Source organism: Onychomys torridus, chromosome 8 (genome assembly GCF_903995425.1).
Source record: "Onychomys torridus chromosome 8, mOncTor1.1, whole genome shotgun sequence".
In the NCBI taxonomy this organism is placed as follows: Eukaryota; Metazoa; Chordata; class Mammalia; order Rodentia; family Cricetidae; genus Onychomys; species Onychomys torridus.
Genome location: NC_050450.1, coordinates 106,234,238 through 106,257,276, shown reverse-complemented (window position 1 = coordinate 106,257,276; position 23,039 = coordinate 106,234,238). Strand labels below are relative to the sequence as shown.

The 23,039-nt window shown below is 51.2% G+C and overlaps 2 protein-coding genes across 2 annotated transcripts; one reads left to right on the top strand and one right to left on the bottom strand.

Annotated features, from left to right (window-relative positions):
* The first annotated feature begins 851 nt into the window (after positions 1 to 851).
* Positions 852 to 10,505, top strand: LOC118589293 (galectin 3 binding protein). The gene is made up of 6 exons (XM_036196451.1): positions 852 to 1,100; positions 3,483 to 3,556; positions 4,683 to 4,874; positions 5,031 to 5,162; positions 5,546 to 5,798; positions 9,099 to 10,505. The coding sequence occupies exons 2-6, from the start codon at positions 3,505 to 3,507 to the stop codon at positions 10,210 to 10,212; spliced, it is 1,743 nt and encodes a 580-aa protein (XP_036052344.1). The 5' UTR covers positions 852 to 1,100; positions 3,483 to 3,504; the 3' UTR covers positions 10,213 to 10,505.
* A 6,017-nt stretch (positions 10,506 to 16,522) lies between these two features.
* LOC118590307 (low molecular weight phosphotyrosine protein phosphatase-like) lies at positions 16,523 to 17,078 on the bottom strand. Its single transcript, XM_036198219.1, has one exon. It carries the CDS (start codon positions 17,058 to 17,060, stop codon positions 16,584 to 16,586), a length of 477 nt encoding a protein of 158 aa, XP_036054112.1. The 5' UTR covers positions 17,061 to 17,078; the 3' UTR covers positions 16,523 to 16,583.
* Between the last annotated feature and the right edge of the window lie 5,961 nt (positions 17,079 to 23,039).

The window sequence follows — 23,039 nt, the reverse complement described above, 5'->3', positions numbered from 1 at the left end:
TACATTTCTTCTATTTGTGACCACATGCATGCATACATGCTAGGGTACACATGTGTGCATACATGCAGAGATCGGAAGAGAACTTACATGAGTTGGTTTTCTCCTACTGTGAGTTCCAGGAATCAAACTCATATGTCAGGATTGGCTGCAAGTGCCCTTACCTACTTACTATGAGAACTTTGCTAGCCTCTAACTCCCAAAGATCCACGTGCCTCTGCCTCCCAACTAAAGGTGCATGCCACCATGCCTGATTAGCCCTGCTTTGTTCCCCCTTTAAACTAGGTATTGTAGGAACCTTTTAAGATTTAATTTTTCAAATTGTGTGTATGCGTGCATGCACACACTTGAGTGTGGGTGCCCACAGAGGCCAGACGTGTCAGATCCCCCTGGAGCTGAGTTACAGGCTGTTCTGAGCCAACTGGTGCTGGGAATTGAACTCGGGTCCCCTGTAAGAGCAGGTCATTCTCTTAACCACTTAGCCAACCCCAGCTCCCATCCCTGCTGTCTACTCTTGACCTTTTGTCTCTATATATGGCCCTCAGGCATGGCCCACTCTGTGGTCCACATACTTTCACTCCAAGCACAGCAGGTGTGTGTGTGAGCACAGCCAGCCTTCCCAGATCTAGGAAAGGACTGTGCTGCCCACGTCCATGCTCAGTCTGTTCCACCTGAGCCTCTGCTCCCAGGCCTGCTTGCATCATCTTTCCACCATCCTCCCCCGCTCCTCCCCCCTCCGCCCCAGGGTGCCTGTCTGGCCAGCCTGGATATGCATCTGATGGTCAAACACAGCCGTAGCCTAGGTGCATTATCTGCTCAGCAACAGGGCACTTGGGTGCCTGCCATCTCCCCAGCAGAGCAGCGAGTAAGCAGAGGGCTGCTAGCCTTGTCTGCAGCCAACCCCAGAAGCGGCCTCTGTCATGTGTTTTCTGGAAACCGAAACCAGACTAGGTTTATGAAGCATTTCCTGGGACCAGGCTGAGAAGAACCACATGGTGGAGCCTCAGCCCAACAGTCTACAGAAAGCTTCTGAAGGCAGCCAGCAGGGAGGTTCCAGGGCCACCATCAGCAGCTGCCCAGTCACTCCTATCTCTTGCTTCCAGGTGAGTCCCCACTCCACACAGCATGGTCACTGGCAGGCCACCAAGCACAGGGGCCATCTTGTTCCTCCTAGACCTGCAGGGCCTCTATGCAGTTGGGTGGGATGTTTGCTGAACAAGCATCAGCTAAAGGGGCAAGTGCGTTAGAACTGAGCCCTTGGCCCTCTCCTGGGTCTGTGGACTCTCGCCCAGGCCTAATCCCACTTGCACAGAGGTACTGAATGATAGACAGACTTTTGTAGTAGACTTGTCCCAACTTCCCACACAAAGGAGTCAGACAGGGGACAGCCACATCCACCTGCAATGTTCCCAAGGCCAAAGTTCCTGACCCAGCATAGACAAACCTGTTGACCACACCTTATAGTAAATGGAGAGGATGGGCACCCAGTGCAGTTTGCCTTGGGACTCAGGTTTCCCAGAAGCCAGTGTTCCCTGGGATTAAACTGGGTGATGTCTCAGCACATGGATATGGGGCTCTCTGGCTCTTCCCACCTCTGTCAGGGTCTGTTTGGTAGAAGGTGACCCCAACCTGGGACTCACTGGCTGTGTGATCTGGAGTCAATTGACTCCTTAGCTTCAGCGTGTTCACTCGGGATGTGGAAACTTGCTTATTGCTCTGGGGTCTTATTTATTGTATGACTGGCTTCGGAAGGCTGACGGGAACCTGCTGAGTGGGGTGAGAGGGTGCAGAGCAATAACGGCCAGGCTTCTCACCCATTGGTGTGTTACAGGACTCAGTGGTCAGAGCCTATGCCCAGACAGCTCCCCTGATAACCAGGCTCAGCCACCCATCCCCCGTGGTCCAGTTACGGATACAATAGTGAAAAGCATAAAAAGGAACTTTACCTAATGTGGCTACATTGAGAAGATGAACAGAGATCTGGCCTCCCCCTGGAGTCCATCAGGGGGTATGAACATGAGGTTTAGATTTAAGTGGAGGGCTAAAGTGTGCATCACTAAGCTGGGCTGTAAATCTCTTTCCTGGAGACGAGGCCCCCCATCGACGGTCACCAGACTTGAGCCAGCACCTCTCAGCATGAGACACCCAGGGGAGTTCCAGCTCTTTGGGGTGCCTTGTTTTAGTAGTCTGACAGCCAGAGGGAGGAGCACAGTCTCTCTTAGAACATCTTCACCCCTGCCAGGATAGCTACAAGTGGACTGGGACCCCGAGGCCCTTCATGCTGGTCTAATGCAGAAGTGTCTGGGGTGGTGGTGGCAGGGGAGTGAGTGGGGGGGGCAATCCTGGTATTTCTACTGGTCCTGGGATATCTCTGTTGCCCATCCCTGGGCCCCTGGTCTGAGTAACAGAGATACAATGAGGTTACCAGCTCTTTCCTAGTAGATAATACTCCCCGTACACCACCCGCTAGCTAGAACCAAGCTTGTGGACTGCTGGGCATAGAGTGGGTGTCACCAGGGCTGTTGCACTATTGGTGAAACTATTAAGGCCACTCCACGTAGTGAAAAGGGAGGTTTATTTTGTGGGGTAACTTACAAATGAAGGGATGGGTTGTAGGGTCTGGCAAAGGTATGGCGCAGTCCAGCGGTATTCTCTGGAGAACTCTGCTCGGTCTACCTCCAGCGTCCAGGGTCCCAGAGCCAAGAGAGACCTCTCCTCTCTATCCTGGGTCTTCAGCTTCCTCCCTCAGCCCTGCCCTGTGGGCGTGACCATTACCGAAGCCTCAATGGGGGTTGGAACTTCCAGGCCAAGGCTGGAATGGCTACCCACTACACTTCACCTTGCTCTGTGGGTCATCCCCCTCCTTGAAGGGGTTAAAGGACAGTGCCTGGGGTGGGGGGCACATCCTACAGACAGGCAAGAGCTTAAACCATAGCCTAAGTACTGAGTCCTCCTCTGCCCACTTCCTCAGAGCTGTCAGCATCTTGGGCGTTGGCTCTGACTCACCCCCCACTGACCCCCGCTTCACCATGGAGCCCCAAGCCCTTCTGCATTGTCTCTGTTACTACTCCCCTCAGGGGTCCCCTGTTCCAACCTCAACCACAGCTGCTTCCCCACTGGTATCCCTTGTGCCTCTGGGGTGCACCATGCAGGGGGCCGCTGCCTGAAGAGTCGGCCAACTGTTAACAGGCTTACACCCTGTTCATGGCCAAGGGACAGCCCTTTGTGCTTCCTGGGTCCTCGTTGCCAGGAGCCCTCAACCCTCCTCTTCCACCTGGGAAGTCTTCCTGACCTGAAGGTTGTCCCACAGAGCATGTGAGAGAGGGGCCTCATGAGAGCCATCACGAGGCCATCTGGGTCCCACAGCAGAGGGACCACCCACAAAGCTGTCCTGTTTTCAACAAGCAGGGCTGAGGGATGGTGGAATTACTAGTCTCCAGTAGAAAACCGTTGCTGGTCTCACTCTGCTGTGCCTTCTGCTGCAGGGTTGGCCTTCTAGGCCAGGCAATGGCTCTCCTCTGGCTCCTCTCTGTGTGGTTGCTGGTTCCAGGGACTCAAGGTAAGTCGTGCCTGCTGGGAAATGTCTAAAGCAGAAGCCCTCAAGGCTGCTGCACCTTGCTCTGTGGGTCACCCCCTCCTTGCAGAAAACCCAGGTGTCATTCAGTGAGGTGCCAAGTCTCAGGATTCTCTTCATGTGGATCCCCAGTCATCCCAAATAATGGTGGTGTGTGGGCCCCAGGGCTCCCCTGGGCCCAGGTGAAACTCAGGTGATGGGAAAAATGCCAAGGAACCTTCCCATCTCACCAGTGTGCCAAGGAGGGAGTGCTGGGCCTGTGCTGTCCTGGAATGGGTGGCCTTGGGACACAGGTTAGAATTCAGAGTCCCTGGGAGTGGTCATCCTGCACCCCCAGCTGAGTGTCCCGCCTTAGCATGGGTGACCCCCTAAATTCAAGCACCCAGCTATTTGCTGGGCAGAGATAGGAGCCCTGGAGAGTGTCGGGGGTGCAGGAACCCCTTGGCTGCCTATGCCCGAATGCAGACTGTCTGTGGTTCAGGGTTGTCTGCTTGAGGCCGACACTGTGGGGTGAGGTGGAAACCCTCTGTGTGAGTTGGACCACTGCTGTGTTACCCACTCTTCTTCTCTCACCACACTACAGCTCCCTCAGGGCCACACTTTGGAGGAAACAAGCAACACTGTGCTGTCCACTTGCTGAGTGGGGGTCCAGAGGCCCCGAGGATGAGATGCACTTTCACTTGAGACAATTTCAATTCACTTGGGTTGTCAGGGCATCGCCCTATCATCCGTCGAGGAGCATCTGCTCTCTGCCTGTGTCTAGGGGCCAGGGACCACCTATTCAGGCCTCTTCTTCCCAGTTCTTCCCAGGAGCCACCATCTCCACTCTACAGGCTGGAGAGCCAAGGTGTCCTTTTGGAGCAAAAGACCCAGAGCTGAGATAGAAAGTCTGTGCCCGTGGGGTCCTCACAGAGCTTTCATGCCTCCTCAGTGGATAACCTTTCACACCCAGAAAGGGGGCTTTGAAGTAGTTCAAGAGCAACCCTAAAAGGCCACTCCACCCCAGTTGGGTAACCTTCACCCAGCAGACAGCACAGAGCATGAGGTTCATGGGGGATAGGCACCAAGACAGGCCAGCCCTCCTCCTAACTGACCTCGACTTTCCTAACAGGGACAGAAGATGGGGACATGCGTCTGGTTAATGGGGCCTCAGCGAATGAGGGCCGCGTGGAGATCTTCTACAGAGGCCAGTGGGGGACCGTGTGTGACAACCTCTGGAGCCTTTTAGATGCCAACGTCGTCTGCCGGGCCCTGGGCTATGAGAACGCCACTCAGGCACTGGGCAGAGCTGCCTTCGGGCCAGGTGTGGCTGCTATCCCACCCCCAAAGCTGAGATCACTTAGTTATGCGCCTCAAACATCCCTACTGTGTCAGTGAGCAACCCTGTTGCAGGACCTGCCCTCCACCAAGGGTCCAATTCCTCCTCCAGTGTGGCCCCTGGCTTCCTTTTGTACCACAGGAAAGGGACCCATCATGCTGGACGAGGTGGAGTGTGCAGGGACAGAGTCCTCGCTGGCCAGCTGCAGCTCCCTGGGCTGGCTGAAGAGCCGCTGTGGGCATGAGAAGGATGCAGGCGTGGTCTGCTCCAACGGTGAGCTGTCCTTGCCCTCCCAGCACCAGGAGGAAGCAGTAGTTAAGCCCATGCCCCTGCCTGTCCCAGCACCCCTGAGAAGGGCACTCCTGATATGGCTGGGATGTATGAAAAGCCCACTTCCTCCAAGAGAGCCCCTTGGGTTACCCACGTCACAGAAGCTTTGTAGCAGGACAGTTTCACAAGGTTCAGAGGGCAGCTGCACCCTTCCTCAAGGCCTGTTCCATCCTGCATCTTCTCACAAGCCCTTTGAAGCAAAGCCAGGTACCAGGACAGCTGGTACAGGTGAAGAACCTGACTCCTGAGGTCAGACGGAGCTCAGAGTTAGAGAAAATGGTCTGTAGAGCCCAAACCCTCACACAGCCGTTCCCTCTGTCTCCCAGAAACCAGGGGTGTCCATGTCCTGGACCTCTCTGGAGAGCTCCCAGATGCGATGGGCCAGATCTTTGACAGCCAGCAGGGCTGTGACCTGTTCATCCAGGTGACAGGGCAGGGGCATGAGGATATGACCCTCTGTGCCCACAAGCTGATCTTGAACACCAACCCTGAGGCTCAGGCCCTGTGGCAAGCAGTGGGCAGCAGCGTCATCATGAGAGTGGATGAGGAATGCATGCCTGTGGTCAAAGACTTCCTCAGGTAAGCCAAGCCTTCAGCTGCAGCAGTGCTGGGCTGCATGCCCTTCTCCACCTTCACACTCCTCCTGACCAATAGAGCAACCACTATGCTAGGATGGGGCAGCAGGGTAGTAGATCTGTCCTGCACACTCAAGTGTGTTTCCATGCAATACCCATACACATGCACTTGTGCATCACACAGCCATATGCATGCTTCCTTACACTGCACATATCTGCACTCACAGACAAACAGCAACAAACTCATATCTGCAGTCACATGTAGACACACATCTGAATGCTTGCTGCACTTGTGTGAACACACATTCACACCAAGATGCTTCCTGCACTTACATGAAAGCATTGAATACTTGTATATCTGAATATTCACTACCTTTGTGCGCGCGTGCGCGCGCGCGCGCGCGCGCGCGCACACACACACACACACACACACACACACACATATGCTTATGTATCCAAATGTTTCCTGTACTTGTATAAACACATGCCCATGCCTCTAAGCCTTACTTTTACGTGTGCCTGTTTGTCTACTTGTCTCAGTCACTGTTCTGTTGCTGTGAAGAGACACCATGGCAGAGGAAACTTTTCAAATGAAAGCATTTGATTGGGTGCTTGCTTGCAGCTCCAGAGGTTTAGTCCATTATCACCATGGTGGTGGGGGTGGAGCATGGTAGTATACAGGAAGTTGCTGGAGGAGAAGCTGAGAGCTTCACATCCTGATCCATAGGCACAGAGAGATGGGCTTGTCATGGGCTTTTGAAACCTCAAAGCCCACCCCCAGTAACACACCTCCTCCAACAAGGCCACACCTCACAATCCTTCGAAGCCTTTCCAACAGTCCCACTCCCTGGTGGCTAAGCAAATCTAGGAGCCTGTGGAGGCCGTTCTCACTCAGACACCACAACATTCTTTTTGTTTGTTTGTTTTGTTTTGTTTTTTCGAGACAGGGTTTCTCTGAGTAGCTTTGGAGTCTGTCCTGGAACTCAGTTTGTAGCCCAGACTGGCCTTGAGCTCACAGAGATCTGCCTGCCTCTGCCTCCCGAGTGCTGGGATTAAAGGTGTGCACCACCACTGCCCAGCTCACCACAGCATTCTTATGTACAAGCATCCCATGCACACTGAACTGATGTACATACATGTACTCTCACCCACATTCAGTGTATACAAATACATGCATTTCACTATACAACTCTAAATACTCTCTCCTAATCACCATGGACTCTTAGGAGAAGTTTTTGATATTCTGAGGTCATGACCTTAGCATGGAGTACCAGACCTGGAATTGTCTGTTGTCCCCTGGGAGGGCATGTGGAAATGGACTCCAGGTGGGCACCGGGTAGCATGGAGCTCTTACAGCAAGGCTAGAATGAAGTTCCAGGCTTCCCCCCCACCCAGGGGCGTGTTAGGAAGGCACAGACAATGCAAGTATAATCCCCTCCCCTCTCTGTCATGTGTCTTGGGTGCTGCAGAGACACAATGGAAGGTTCTTGTGTGCTTGTGTAGGGGAGCCCACATGGCACATGCAGAGGGCAGAGAACAACTTGCAGGAGTAGGTTCTCCCCTTCAACTCAGGTCACCAGACTTGGTAGCAGTTGACCAGCTTCAGCGTGAGAGTCTTCCCTGCCCCGTTATTGGTCTTGCTAAGAGGCAGGCAGGAAGCCTTCAGTGATGTCCATGGAGGGAAGAGGGAGAGCATGCTCCTCCGAGGAGCCTCGCAGACTACCTGGCTCCTGTCAGGTCAGGTGCAGGATTCTTACAGATGAGAGGAAACAGTTAGTGGGGTCCACATTCCTCCCAGCCTCTGCCGCCAGCCTGCCCTCTACACCTCCCCAGGGATTGTCAAGATCACACAGGTTCCCCACTCAGGAGGAATTCCCAGGCTTGTGACTTGAAAGCAGGGATTTTAAAACAGAACATTTATTTAAAAGTATTCTCTCTCATCCTTACAACAAGATGCTTTATATAGTGGAACGCGACATTTATGAGAACAATACTGGCAATTAAAGCCAGATTAGAACCATTTGCTTCAGGCTAGTGTACAGACCTGGCAGGGATCCTGTGTCCTGCTGGTGAATTCTATGTCTAAAGCACAGTGGAGGGTGGAGCAGATGCCATCTCTGCCTTCCTGTATCCCCCCTCATCCCCTCATCCCCCCATCTATGGCCCAAGGTCTGGGCTCTTGTTCTCTCTCTCTTCCTCTCCTATTCCCCTTGGCTTCCCTCTGAAGACACACACACACACACACACACACACACACACACGCACGCACGCACGCACGCACGCACGCACGCGCCACAGGAGACACAGCAGTCCTCCAGCTGTCCCTCAACCACTTGTCCTTGCTAGCTTTAGACATGTCCCCTCTCTGAATATGTGAATTATACTTGAAAAGGATGGGCAGGGCTGGGAGATCCACTCTGATTTCTGGAACCCAAGACTGGGCCCTGAGTCAGGGAGGCTTGGGGAAACATGAAAACAGAGAGGCACTCACAAGAACGTGTGTGCATCTCAGCCTCGCTTGGCACTTAGAGCTGCCAGCAGTCTGAGAGACACTCTGGTATGGGATGAGGATTAGGAACTGGTGCCAATCTTTCTTCCTGGTCTTCCCTCCTTCAACAGCAGGGGAAGGTTGGTCTCTGATGTCAAAGCTCACAGTGACATCAGTGGGACCATGTCCTCCCTATGAGGTGATTTCAGTGAAGGGTCTTCATTGTGGGTTGTGTGGGGTGGATCAGTCCAGAGGAGAGGGTTGCCATCCTATCTCTGGGGTCCCGTGAAGTCAATGGCAGGCATCCTCAGCTCTGTTTGAACACTTGTGCACAGAAGGGTGCTATCCGGGCATGGTGGGCTTAGGCCCTGGCATGGCTCATAGTCCCAGGGAAGCAGAAATAAAGTGACCAAAGAAGCCATTGTCACCTGACAGGGAGCAGATGCTTGGGGAGAGAGAGGTACCAACAGGAACCCAGCCAGGGATCCATGCCCAGACCTCTGCTGACCAAGGCTCACAGTGACATCAGAGAGACCAGGAGATGTAGGTGGGAAGCTCTCCGGGGAGGGCGCTCACAGATGAGGAACTAAGTGGCTGTGAGTGTCTTTGCCAGCCATTATCCACCACCCCATGGCCTGGCACCCCAAAGTTGCTGTCAGTTGGTGTGAAATAGAGGATGACTGACCCACCAGTGGCAGACCCTGATGTGAGGTCAGTGGGGAAGGTGTCATAGGCAGCTGTGTGGGAGAGCGGGCCAAACACACCTGCTGTCTGTCAGGGCAGACTTCAGATTCCTGACTTCCCTCCCACCCCCAGGTACTTTTACTCCCGAAGAATCGAGGTCACCATGTCTTCTGTCAAGTGCTTGCACAAGCTGGCCTCAGCCTTTCAGGCCACACAACTTCAAGACTACTGCGGACGGCTCTTTGCCACCCTCCTCCCTCAGGACCCCACTTTCCACACACCCCTGGACCTCTATGCGTATGCACAGGCCACCAAGGACTCTGTGCTGGAAGATCTGTGCGTGCAGTTCCTGGCCTGGAACTTCGAGCCTCTGACGCAGGCTGAGGCCTGGCTGAGTGTCCCTACCACCTTGCTCCAGGCTCTCCTCTCCAAGAGTGAGCTGGCCGTGTCTAGTGAGCTGGACTTGCTGAAGGCGGTGGATCAGTGGAGCACGGAGAGTGGCATCTCCCATGTGGAGGTAGAGCACCTGCTGGAACAGGTCCGCTTCCCTATGATGCTGCCCCAGGAGCTGTTTGAGCTGCAGTTCAACCTGAGCCTGTACCAAGGTCACCAGGCACTGTTCCAAAGGAAGACCATGGAGGCCCTGGAGTTCCACACTGTGCCTTTCCCAGTGCTGGCCAAGTACAGAGGCCTGAACCTCACTGACGACACCTACAAGCCCCGGCTCTATACCTCCTCAACCTGGAGTACCTTGGTGACAGCCCGTTCTTCAAGTTCCTCAAGATCACGGGGAGTGCAAGTGTACGACTACGATGGGTTCTACTCATATAACCATGGCTCAAGAAGCCGGTACGACCCCTACCGGTCCTTCCAGACCCCACAACACCCCAGCTTCCTCTTCAAAGACAAGCTGATCTCCTGGTCAGCCACCTACCTCCCCACCATGCAGAGTTGCTGGAATTATGGTTTCTCTTGCACCTCTGACGAGCTCCCTGTGCTGGGCCTCACCATGTCTGGCTACTCCGATCCTACTATTGGCTATGAAAACAAAGCGCTGATGGTCTGTGGAGGGTCCAGTGTGGTGGATGTCACCAATTTTGAAGGCTCTAAGGCTCCTATCCCCAGTGCCCTGGAGACCAATAGTTCCAAGAGTTCCTCTTTCTTTCCCTGCACCTCAGGGGCCTTCAGCAGCTTCCATGTGGTCATCCGCCCCTTCTACCTGACAAACTCCACTGACCTGGACTAGATGGCCCAGCTCTGTGGTGGGGACTCAGACACCCATGTGTCCCCTCCTTGGCTTCCTTCTGTGTAGCTGCTTCCAGCAGCCTGCCACCAGATTTCCCCAGCTTCCATCGTCTCCATAAGCTTTGTATTTGCTAGGTTTCAGCCAGCACTCACTCTGGTGCTGAGAGTCCCCAGGGCTCCCATTGCAGGCACATGCAGGTTCTGTGAGGTCCTGTGGGATTTCCCATGCCCACTGCAGAGCTCTGTCTGTCACGGTCACTAATCTGAAATCATTAAAGTCACATGTACTTCTCATGATGCTGGTCCATTCATGCAGTAGGTGTTACTGGCTTCCTCCAGTGTTTGGAGGGCAGGTGTGCTGGGTTCTGTGAAATGGGGAATGAGACTGTGAACCAGTGGGGGAGATTTACAGGGTGGGCAAACATCCCAGTCCCCCAGGGCCACCACAGAGGAACAGAGTGGGATGCAGCCATGGGTATCAGGTGAACATAGGGCTGACCTGATTGAGAATAGGACTATCTCTGAAAAGAGACTGCCAGGTTGGTACTCAGAGGCTACAGAACACAGCAGGAGACAGAGGAGGGCATGTGCAGAGAGAAAGGAGAGCCATAGTGAGCCACAGTTCCTTCAGAAGCCCTTGAGCCTGTGCCAGGGCAGAGGGACAAAGACAACTCAGCATCTGTGAGAATGGAAAAGTGGGGAGACTCTATACACATCAGTAGATGCTCAATCACTCAGAACAGAAGACAGCCAGGATCAGGAGTCAGGCGGAAGAGGAATGCTGGGTGCTGGGTGACCTATGGGGCCCTGGATCAGGCTTTAATGCTGTGCGGACATCCTGTGACAGTGTCGCCTTTGGGTCCTGGGCAGTGGATGCCCTACCAACTCCTTTATGACCAGCAAGGGTGTGTGTGTGTGTGTGTGTGTGTGTGTGTGTGTGTGTGTGTGTGTGTATGCACATGTGCGTGCATATGTGTATGTTCATTTTTGAAGGCAGAGGTTACCCCCAGGTCTCATTTCTCAAGATCAAGAGGTCATTCATCTTGGTCAACTTTACACAGCCTAGAATCATGAGAAAAGAGAGTCTCAATGATGGATTGTCTGCATTGCGTTGGCTTGTGTGCATGTCTGTGAGTTAATTATTGTGGGAAGACCCAGCCCACTGTGAGCAGCACCATTCCCTAGGTAAAGGGGTCCTTACCTGTATATGGGAGTGAAGAAATCGAGCTGAGAACAAGCAAGTGCATGCATTCATTTCTCTCTGATGTGGCCAGCTGCGTGTTCCTGCTGGATATCCTCATGATGATGAGCTGTGACAAACTAAAATGAGTCCTTTCTCCTCTGAGGTGTCCCTTTTGTCATGGCAACAGAAATGGAGCTGAAACAGCTTGTGCAGGGCTTGCTGAGCACTCCCTCCGCATTGTCTGACCTACATTCTCTTCCCATGAGTCCCATCACCTATGTCCTCATCAGTATTTCGCATTGTCAACATTTTTTAACTTCACCCATTCTGGTGGGTGTGTACACATCAGCCATCCCTTCACCACTGTGACAAAACACCTTGAGCAAGTCAACGTCAGAAGGTTGATTTAGCTCACACATTCAATGGTTTCAGTCCACCTTCACGTGATCCCACAGCCTCCTCATGGTCCATCCATTACAAACTCCCCCACAGATTGACTCCCTCAGGATGCAGTTCTCTCATAACCCACCAGCTGGAGAGCAAGCCTTCTACACAACCTCTCAGGGGCCAGAGTTAGGTGCCAGCTCTTAATGGCAACTTTGAAGTGACTATCTCTCATCTGCCTTCCTCATCCCCTTCCGCCTATAAACCTGCCTTGCCCAACCCATCTGCTTTCTACAACGAAATAGTTCTGATTCCAGAATTCCAACTAAAGCCAATTAAGATACTTTAAAAATGTGTTCCTTTGACACCAGAAAGCTGAGGACCTGTGGACTCCAGATGGTCAGGTTAGAATTGAGCCTGCCCACTCACTGCTGCACACGGGTGCACTGGCCTGGGGGTGCTGCAGACAGTCCTCACAGCTCACAGGCTCTGGGCAGGCTCGCACTGCAAGAAAAGGCTCTCAACATATGGAGGGAAAGTTAAATGCGTGACACAGGTGCAGAATGGGGTACTATTCAGCCACCCCAAAAGCTCTTGTCATCCCTGTGCTCAAGCCAGGCATGCTGGTGCTTGCCTGGCATCTTAGCACTCTGAAGGCTGAGGCAGGAGGATCACAGTTTTTAGACCCACGCAGGACATTTGGTGATTTTCAGACCTTGTTTGAACAAATAAGTAAGTAAGTAAGTAGGCAAATAAATAAATAAATAAATAAATAAATAAATAAACAAACAAACAAATAAATAAATGTGTTCATGATTGTTCTGGCTGGTTTTAGGTCAACTTGACACAAGCTAGAGTCATTGGAAAGGAGGGAGCCTCAATTGAGAAACTGCCTCCAGAAGATCAGGTTGTAGGCAAGCCAGTAGAGCATTTTCTTAACTAGTGATTGATGTAGAGGGTCCTGCCCATTGTGGGACCCTGGGCAGATAGTTCTGTGTAGTAAGCTTTCTCGTCGGACTTTCCCTGGATCACCAGCTCCCCAGGAATGACATGGAGACTTGTTATTAATTATGAAAGCTTGGCCTTGAGCTTAGGCTTGTTCCTAACTACCTCTTATAACTCAAATTAACCTGTTTCTATTAATCTACATTCTACCATGTGGCTTTTTACCTTTCTTCCATTCTGTATGCTCAACTGCCTCCGTGTCTCACTGGCATCTCCCTTGCGTGCCAAGATTCATCTTGAGTTCCCTTCTTTCCCCAGAAGTCCTACCTGTTTGTCCCTGCCTAGCTATTGACCATTCAGCTCTTTATTAAACCTATCACAGAAATATACAGTATAAGCAAATATCCCTCAACAGTTCTGTGCTGTGGGATGTTCTGTATGTCAAATGTGTTGCTCTGATTGGTTGAAATAAATAAAGTGCTGATTGGACAGTAGCCAGGCAGGAAGGATAGAGTAGGTGGGACAAAGAGGAGAGAAATTGTGGAAAATGAAAGGCTGGGTGGAGAGACATTGCCAGCCGTCGCCATGACAAGAAAGATGTAAGGTACTGGTAAGTCATGAGCCACGTGACAAAGTATAGATTAATAAAAATGAGCTAAATATAAGAGTAAGAGCTAGACAATGATAGGCCTGAGATAATGACCAAACAGTTTAAATAATATGTGTCTGTATGTTTATTTTATAAATGGGTTGTTGGACTAACAGGACTTGGTGGGGGCTGGAGAGAAGGTCTCCAACTACAAATGGCCCCCAACGTGGGGCTCGAACCCACGATCCTAGGAGTGCTGTGGATATCACTCTGTATAAATAAAATGCTCTTTGGCCAGTGGCCAAGGGAGGAAGTATAGGCGGGACAAGAGAAAAGAGAATTGTGGGAAGTGGAAGGCTGGGTGGAGAGACATCGCCAGCTGCTGCCATGACAAGAAAGATGTAAGGTACTGATAAGCCACGAACCAAGTGGCAAAGTATAGACTAATAAAAATGGATTAATTGGTTGGGGATTTAGCTCAGTGGTAGAGTGCTTTCCTAGCAAGCACAAGGCCCTGGGTTCGATCCTCAGCTCAAAAAAAATGGATTAATTTAAGATAAAAGAACTAGATAATAAGAAGCCTGCCATGGCCATACAGTTTATAAGTAATATAAGTGTCTGAATGATTATTTTATACATGGGTTGTGGGACTGCGGGGGCTTGGTGGCACCTGGAGAGAAGCCCTCCAACTACAGTTCTGGGTTCTATAAGAAAGCAGGCTGAGCAAGTCATGAGGAGCAAGCCAGTAAGCAGCACCTCGCCATGGTCTCTGCATCAGCTCCTGCCTCCCAGTTCCTGCCCTGTTTGAGTTCCTGCTGTGACTTTATTCAGTGACAGTCTACAATGTGGAAGTGTCAGCCAAATAACCCCTTTTCTCCCCACGTTGCTTTGGTCATGGTGTTTGATAACAGCAATAGAAACTCTAACTAGGGTAATGACATAATATAAAGACAATAAAAAGTTAAAAGGAAACAAGCAAGACTTGAAAGATGGCTCAGTGGGTAAAGGAGCTTGCTGCTGAGCCTGATGACCTGAGTTCAATCCCCTCCCCAGGACCCAAATGATGGAGGACACACACAAGCATGCACAAACACACACTAAATAAATAAACAAATGCAATTTCTTTGTTGTTTGTTTTGGTTTTGTTTTGTTTTGTTTTTCGAGACAGGGTTTCTCTGTGTAGCTTTGTGCCTTTCCTGGAACTCACTTGGTAGCCCAAGCTGGCCTTGAACTCACAGAGATCCACCTGCCTCTGCCTCCTGAGTGCTGGGATTAAAGGTGTGTGCCACCACCAACTAGATCAAATGTAATTTCTAAAATAATATTTCCATTTAATTATTTGAGAATTTCATATAATATATTTTGATCATATTCATCCCCCCTGCCCAACCCCTCCGAGACCCACTCCTATCTCTCTCCACACACAACTTTGTTCTCCCCCCCACTGAATCTAATTTGTGTTTCTCCAATACTCTTGAGTGTGCAACCTGTCCTGGACTGTGGCTGACCTATCAGGAGTCATATCATTAAGGAAAACAGACTCTCCTGCCCCAGCAGTTATCAAATGCTGACAGTTCCTTAGCTAGGGTGTGACTTCATATCCCCTTCCTCTTCATGTTGGGATTGTGTCTCAGGCTTGAGCTCACTTAGGTCTTGTGCATGCTGCCACAACTGCTGTGGTCTCATTTGTGTGTGCAAATGCCCTGCTGTGTTCCCTCGCCATCATCCATAACCTCTGGCTCTCACTCTTCGTTCTTCTTCTTCCTGGATGACCTCTGAGCACGGGAGGTGTGATGTAGATGTCCCATTTAGGAGTGAGCGTGTCTGTGGTGGTTTGAGTGAGAACAGCCCCCATAGGCACATACATTTGAATACTTGGCCCCTGGTTGATGGAACTGTTTGGGAAGGATTAGGAGGTGTGGCCTTGTTGGAGGAGGTGTGTCACTGTGAGCAGGCTTTGAGGTTTCAGAAGCCCATGCCATTCCCAGTTAGCACACTCTCTGCCTTTTCCTTGTGTCTCAGCCACCATTCCAGTTCCATGCCTGCCTGCCCTCTGAATATGTAAGCCCCAAACAAATTCTTCTATAAGTTGCCATGGTGCCACATTATTCTCTACATGTTGAGCAGTCGTGGGTGTCTGTGTTAAACACCACCTACTGCAGAAGAAGCTTCTCAGTGAGGGTTGAGAGAAGCACTAGTCTATGGGTATAAATATAAGCACACACACACTTCTCATCCCAGCACTAGGAGTCAGAGGCAGCTTTCTCTGTGAGTTCAAGGCCAACCTATTCTACTTAGTGAGTACCAGGACAGCCAGGGTTGCATAGGGAGACCCTGTCTCAAAAAAAAAAATACTCTGTCCATTTAGCAGAATAATAATAGCAGGTTCTCTCCCAGGGCCTATGATCTGTCTAGCCACCAGTTCAAATGCAATTTTTTAAAAAAATCCTGATCAAATCTTTTTTTTTTCTATTTCAGTTGTATTTGTTAACTTCCCAGTTTAACTCACATTCTCTTCTGACATATAGCCATATGAATTTGAGGTCAATTTTCTGAAAATGCACTAAAATTACTTATGCTTGCCTGTTAACTTTTTTAAATGCTGATGAAAGAACACTACAAACATACCATTATTGAGGTAAAATAGGAACAAAGCTCAAAAACACCAGACAAAACCAAGTAAGAGTAAAAATGCTCATTTTATCAATCTGTTGCTCTCATCTCCACTGTATAGCCCAAGGGCCTGCATTATCACATCTAGCTTCTCCTCTTTCAAATACTTAAATGCCCTCAGTGTCTGAGTTTAAACTTTTCCAATGTTAAATGGAAGGCTGATATGGATGAGTTATTGTCACAAGAGTCTAGGACAGAGGTATAAGGCAAGCAAATGGTACCACTGGGTGCTGCCCATGCACATACTCTAGTTAGACCAGACTACTCAGGCTGGCTGAGCTCAGAGGCTGATCTGGACCTTGTAGGTCATTCTTACTTTATTGGGTTCTATTTTGCTCCATATCTGCTTGTTCCACCATTTTGTAATTAGGACAAGGTGAGAGGTTCAATTAGTCTAAGAATGCTTAGCCACACCTCAAATTGTCTTGCTCAAATAATTTTATCCTTCTGAACATATACCTAATTTCCACCTATAGTTATTTTATAGCTATACAGTAAATCAGCCAAAAAGACAGGTGGGGCACGGGGCTGAGGACTGCCACCACCCTTGGGCATGGCTCTGGTGAGTGAGTTGCTCAATGGTGGTGGGCAGGACCATCTAGTGAGTCTTCTCCAGGAAGGCCTTGCAGCACGTGAGGCATTGCTGGTACACCACTTCGAAGTCAGAATCATTGCCATAATAGGGGGCTTCAATATTGAGTTGTTTCTGTGGATCATAGCTCCCAAGTATTTCAGTTTTAGCTTTGCAGTTTTTAACTTGATTACTTCTTCTGTTCAAATCTCTCAGGTTGCTTTCATCCATACATAGTATATAATTGAGTGTGGCAAAGTCTTCTCTTGTAATCTGTCTTGCCTTATGGGCTGTGCTAATGCCATGATTTCTTAGGCAGCTGACAGCTCTTGGGTCTGGGGGCCGGCCCACGTTCCAGTCGGAAACATTGCTGCTGTCAATGGCCCAATTGTTGGAAACATTTTCATCGGTTACCAATTTTCTGAAAACTGCTTCTGCAATGGATGACCGGCAAATGTTACCGAGACACATGAACAACACTGACTTGGACCCAACCTCTGCCATCTTTTGGTACGGACGCTGGCGCCCTGATCAAATCTTAAAAGAAAAAAATGGAAACAAGCACTCCTGTCCAAGTGATCTGCAGAGTCTGTGTCCAACTCTTCCTCTTTCCCAAGTGGCCTCAGTCTGCTCCCAGGACACCCTTCCTTCCCTAGGCAGAGCTCCTGCAGTGCAGGGAGGGAGGACCCCTTTTCTTTGCCACAGGGCAGTCTGCGGTGGACCTGTGCTGACCCCCTAGAGAAGGGGCTGTCTTAGAGAACCTGCTTAAGAAAAGCATCCCCTTGCACATCTTGCTATGAAAAAAACTCTCAAAAATCTCCTAGGCTGGGACTGAGGAGATGGCTTAGAGGTCAAAGTGCATATTACTCTTGCAGAAGACCCTGATTCAAATCCCAGCACCCACATGGTGGCTCACAACCCTCTGTACTCCACCTCCAGGGAATTGGATGCCTCTGGCCTCAAAAGATTTCTGAACACATGTGGTGCACATAAACTCACATACATACCTACACATGGAATAAAATGAGTATGTTTTACAGTCTCCTGCATCTCCTCGCTCTCCACACCACCCTGCCCCAGCCTTGGCTGGCTCCTTACTCTCCAGAGTGGAGGGGCCAGGCGGTGATCTTCCAGACCTCTGAGTTCTGGAGGGAGGTTTGCTGTGTCAGCTGCTGGTCTGGAAGAAAGCCACTGGAGGGCACCAGAGTCGAGCTGAGCAAATTGTCCTTACCTTGCTCAGTATCACATACGGCCTGTGTCCTTTTGTCTGTGTGCTCACCCTCCAGCCCGCTCTGGAAAAACTCCACCAGGACTGCCCTGGGCAGAGTTGGGGTCCCGAGGGAGGACTACATCTGTCTACAGGGCTTATCAGGGCTGGTACATTTAAGTCTCCCTGCCGCTGGCACAGCCTCTTAAGGCTTCTGAATGTCCTCAAGGAAGAGATGGGAGGAGCCTGTTCTGTTTTTCACGAGGCCCTTTGGACTTTGCCTGAGTCTATGCAAGTGAGGAGGACTCAGTAGCCCCAGGTAGCTTTGGGATGGGGCTGTGGTTACTGGCAGAGGACCGGAACCCCTGCTGCACCTGACCTCCAGGGCAAGTCAGTACAGCCAGAGACCACAACGGAGCCAACTGTCCCCTCATGATGGACCCAAAGGGCTCAGAGGCTCCAGACCCGAAAACACACACTGGTGCTAGGAGGGCCACATATTCCAAACTGCACAGGCCAGAGACTGTCCTCTGGAACCTTCCTGACTGCTCCCCATGTCCTCATCCCTGTGCCTGTTTACCTGTAATCCTCCAGTCTCCTTTATAAACATGCCACTAGCCGTAGTGATGTGTTTCCCTGAGTTCTGAGATAGCATTCTAGAAAATTCCTGAGAAAGGGACCGTGGGGAGCTCCAACTTACAGCATTCAGCAGCCCCAGCATGTGAGAGTGCCATCTGATGTGGGGAGTCCTATGTGGCTGAGCCCAACTCCATGGGCTTTTTATGTGGGTTTTGTAGTTGCCTATAGGGTGCCTGACTAGTGTCAGGAGGACCTGGTGAGTGAGTTGGGGTGGGGTGGAGAACCCAGGAAGTGTGGTAATAAAGAGACAGACTTCAGTTGGACTCTAACAGGGATCAGACAGAGGTGCACACAGCTGGCATGTCAAGAACAATGTACCTGAAGCAGAGAGAGGGCACAAGTTGGTCCCAGATGGAGAAATGCGGCCCTGGCTCTGCCCAAAGACTACCTCAGGCTGTGCCTCATAGGAAAAGAGGAGAGAGATGTCTGAAGGTGGTATAGGCAAAACCAAACATGCCGAGGTGTCAGCTGGGGGCTGGAAAGGTCCAGAGGGTAGCTGTGGAGTTTCAAGACCTTGAGCATCCTCATGCTGCCAAGGTAAGGTAAAAAGCAAAAAGTCTACCCACTGCTTGTTCTGTGCAGTGACAGTTAGCCACCTTCCCACCACCTTTGCCCCTCCTCGATCTCCAGATGACTCAGGAGGAAGAGGAATTCAGATATATTTACCCCCAAAGTTTAGGAAAATCAAAGACCATGAAGTCAGTCCTAAAAACAACAGGAATACTTTTTCATGGCTCCAAAGACCAGAATCCTGAGACCCAACTGTCACAGGGTCAGTTCCTTCTGCAGGCTCCATGGGACAGTATTTCTAGTGTCCCCTGACACCCTCAGTATGTGGACATGACTGTCTAATGGCTGCTACTTTCACAGAGCATTGGCTGTGTGTCTGACAATGTCATCAGCCTCCCTCCCTTCTCCTGCAAGGATACCAGTCAGGCCTGGGGCCTCCCAAAACGTGAGTGATCTCCTCTCAAGACCCTTACCTTATCTTAGTCGAAAAGACTCTGGGTCCAAAAGCTGCACTCAGGTCCTAGGGAGTTAGGACTCAGTCATATCATTAGTGAGGGGCTGAGGAGTGGGCACAATTCATCTCGTAGGCATTCCTGATCAAAGCTGGCCAGCGGCCCATGGATGCTGGTACCATGGAGCCCTATGCAGTAAGTGCTACTGCTAAGGGGTAGAGTCTGCTGCTGGGGACCAGCCCATGTGCTGGAGTGTCACAGCAGATGGGCCTGCAGCATCTTCCCCTCTCCACAGTGCTGGATTCTCATATCCACTGCTATGTGAATGGTCACTGCGTTCTGAAGGCTGCCATCTTGACAGCCTCTGTGGGAAGCATCCAGAAACTGCAAATTGGGTAGCTTAGAACGTGGTGGGATCAGTGAGGTGGTTCAGTCAATAAAGGTGCTTGCTCCCAAGACTGAAGCCTGAGTCTGAGCCTGAGGACACACATGGTTGAAGGAGAAGCTGCAAGAACCAACTCTTGGGAGTTGTCCCTAACCTCCACATGTGTGCCACAGCACACACATGTGCCCTCCCCAGAAAAAAATTAAGATTGATTTGATCAATGTGGAGGCATCTAGGTGGGTGGGGGGGGGTTGATCATAGCAGAGTTCAAGGGACCAAAGCAGGGAGTCTGTAGGGCACTAGAGGGGGAGACGAGGCAGGAAAACAGGACAAAAGAGGAGGAGGAAGATCCCAACACCTGGCACGGATGGACAGAATGCCTCTGTTTCCTGGGGTCTATTGAAGAAGCCTTCCTCTAGTTAGGAGATGGCCTGACTGGGGCTGGGCTCGGAGGTCCTGTCTTGGTTACAGAGCCAAGTCTCCCCTCCCCAATGAGGCTCCACTTCTAGAAACTGGGTCACCACACAAGACATATCCTATGCTCCCACCCTTTAGCCAAAGCCACCTGCCTTTCCAGATGTCAGTTCTGAGACAGTGACAAGAAGCCACCTGCCTCTTTCTGGTGGTGGTTCTGATACAGTGACAGGCCAAGAGACAACAATCACCTTGCTACCTCACTTGTCCTCAGAGTGTCAGGTGGCCCAGGTCAGCATGTTTGCTTAACAGGTCTGACAGGCAGATGCCACATAGAGCCTGGGCTCCGGGCCAGGCCTTCTGAAGTGCCAGTCTGTTCTGGGATCTGAAGACAGAGTCTGGGGAGGGGGGTGATCAATCAGACTCAAGCCATCTCAAGCTCTCCTACGCCATATGTGGCCTTGCAAACTCCAGTGTTAGCAAAGAATGCCCATTACATCAGCCCAGCAAGAAAGCAGTGCCCTAGAAGTCTGACTGTGCTTGTCCAGCCCCTGGTTTCCCTGGCCTGGCTTTGGCAAGGTCCTTCATCCAGTTCCCCTGGTCTCTCGTGTGTCTTCCTAGTTGTTCATCCAGTGGCCAAGCCTTCTCCCCAGCTGTTCAACCACCCACCTATGTTATGTTGGGAGTTGAGCCAATGAAGGCTCTCTGTTCACCATACGACCCCACGGCGGGGGGACCCTGCATCTGTCAACATGATCAAAGGATTTTCCTGGGATTTATTTAGTCTGTGTGACCTTATCTCTAACACGATGATGGAGCATGGCTTTCAGCTTATATACAAATGAAGAAACTTGAACTGGCTATGACATTAGGAACAGTGTGGGTCACCTTGAAACAATTTGTACAAATCAGAGCTTCTTGAGGGAGTAGGGTTGATCAGCCAGGCTCTAAGCTAGCAATGTAAGTTTGGATGGTGATGCAGAGCTTCCCTGGGAGGAGTGGAGGGCAGGTCTGCCACATGGGTTTCCAGAGCCCATGTTGGGTACTGTGTGGCTTGGTGCTAAGTGTTTTGGGAGCCCAGAAAACTAGGTTGTCTTGAGTCAGCTCCCAGGTCTAAACGGGCTGGCTCTGTCCTGGAGGCTCCTTGGCCTTGACATGAGAGTGGACTAGACAAAAAACATCCCAGGTCTGGCCAGGTATCTCCTGTGAGGATCTCTCCACAAAGAAAAAGCACCATCTATGATGGAGAAGAAGACTGGCCTCAAGCTCCCCTGAAGGGGTACCTGGGAGCTGGGAGGGGCCAGAACCAGCATGGTGTAGATAGTTCCTCAGTCCCTGTGGGCCTGTGATGGGCAGCTGATCTGTGTTAGAGCAGCCTTGTGCCCTCCTAAGTGAAGAGCCCCTGCAAGCTTTGGGTCATCACTGTGGTAAGCCCCGTGTCTGTGGGAATGAGTACCACAGGAGTGGTGTTGCCATGGCAGCACAGACTTGGGAAGGGATGGCAGTGGTAACCAGAGCTGGCCTGACCTCCACCATCTCCATTGGCAGTTTTCTCAATTCCCATTTCTTCTTTCTTGGGGAGACAGTTCCAAGGTTACAATGAGACTCAGCTGGGGAGGCCTTGGGCTGCCCCTCACTCCTACTCACAGGACCCAATTCTCAGGAATCTTAAAGGCCTCCTGCACTCAGTAGCCAATGCTGTACCTTGGCACACTCTGGACATCTCCCCACCCCACCCCCATATTCCCATGGACCACACCTGTGGATCACTTTGCAACTGCTGCACAGTCAGCGAGGGGGCCCCTGAGTTCTGATGTGTCATCATAAATATGACCACGTGTCCAGGCTCTAGAGTCCTGGCCCCCAGCAGTGTGACCTTAGGCAGAGGCTGTAGATGAATTTGTCCCCCTCTGAACCTTAGCCTCAGGTGTGGACAGAGGACCTCCCTTAGGGTTGTGAGTCCTCAGTGAAGCAGCATCTGAAGATGTCTTTGACTCCGATGGATGCTGGATGTTTACTTGTGAACCAGGAAAGAATCCTGGCCAGGCAGATCTCAGAACCACGTTCCAGAGAAGTGAGATTCTGAGGCCTGGCCTGGAGCTTCCTGGGAGGGGAGTAAATGCCTTCTCAGACCAAGAAGGAAAGAAGCACGTCAATGGCTTTCCCTGCTCTCCCTGCTTCTGTGAGCCCATGACTCTCAGGACTGGGTGCTAAGCTGTCACCCAGCCAGCTGGCCCTGGCTGTTGAGAGACCCTGGCACCTTCTCCCCTCAGAAATGGATTTTCCTAGAGTCAGCAGAGCTTAGGGCTTCCTAGGACGATTGGAGAGAGCGGCCCCTAATGTCAATGAAGAAAGAGAATTGGCCTGGTCCTTTAAGAATCTGAGTTGCAGCAGGCAAGGAGCTTAGCTGAACACCTAGGAGCTTGCTAGATAGTGGAAAAGGCTGTGGTCAGCTTGGGTGGAGACCTCCCTGGAGCACCATAGGAGAGGCCAGAGATCGGAGGCCAGGTACCGTCTTTTCCAGGGTAGTGGATGGACCATGGATCTATCAAACCTCCTAAGTCTGGACATTTTCCTTAGTCAGGGCCTTTTTCCAAGTGCATGACAAAGGAAGAAGAGAAGGGAAAGGAGGAAGTGAGGAAGGATGGGAATGGAGAGGTGAGAGGAGGGAGGGAGTGTAGCTTCCTTCCCAGAGAACAAGCGAGAAAGGCTGGCCTTTTACCTGACATTGGATGTCACAGTCCCATCTGCACTGTCTTCTGCTGGGCAAGGTGGTTACAAAAGCCATCCTGATTCAGTGGGTGGAGCTGCAGATCCCATGGTGGGCGGAGGGCCCAGGTCTCATTGTGGAAGAGCCCGGGAGGGGCATGGCCACC

Coding starts and splice junctions, on each gene's coding strand:
- LOC118589293 (XM_036196451.1), top strand. CDS start 3,505: ATGGCTCTCCTCTGGCTCCTCTCTGTGTGGTTGCTGGTTCCAGGGACT. Junction 5,163..5,545: donor AGGCGTGGTCTGCTCCAACG/GTGAGCTGTCCT, acceptor TCTGTCTCCCAG/AAACCAGGGGTGTCCATGTC. Junction 5,799..9,098: donor GTGGTCAAAGACTTCCTCAG/GTAAGCCAAGCC, acceptor TCCCACCCCCAG/GTACTTTTACTCCCGAAGAA.
- LOC118590307 (XM_036198219.1), bottom strand. CDS start 17,060: ATGGCAGAGGTTGGGTCCAAGTCAGTGTTGTTCATGTGTCTCGGTAAC.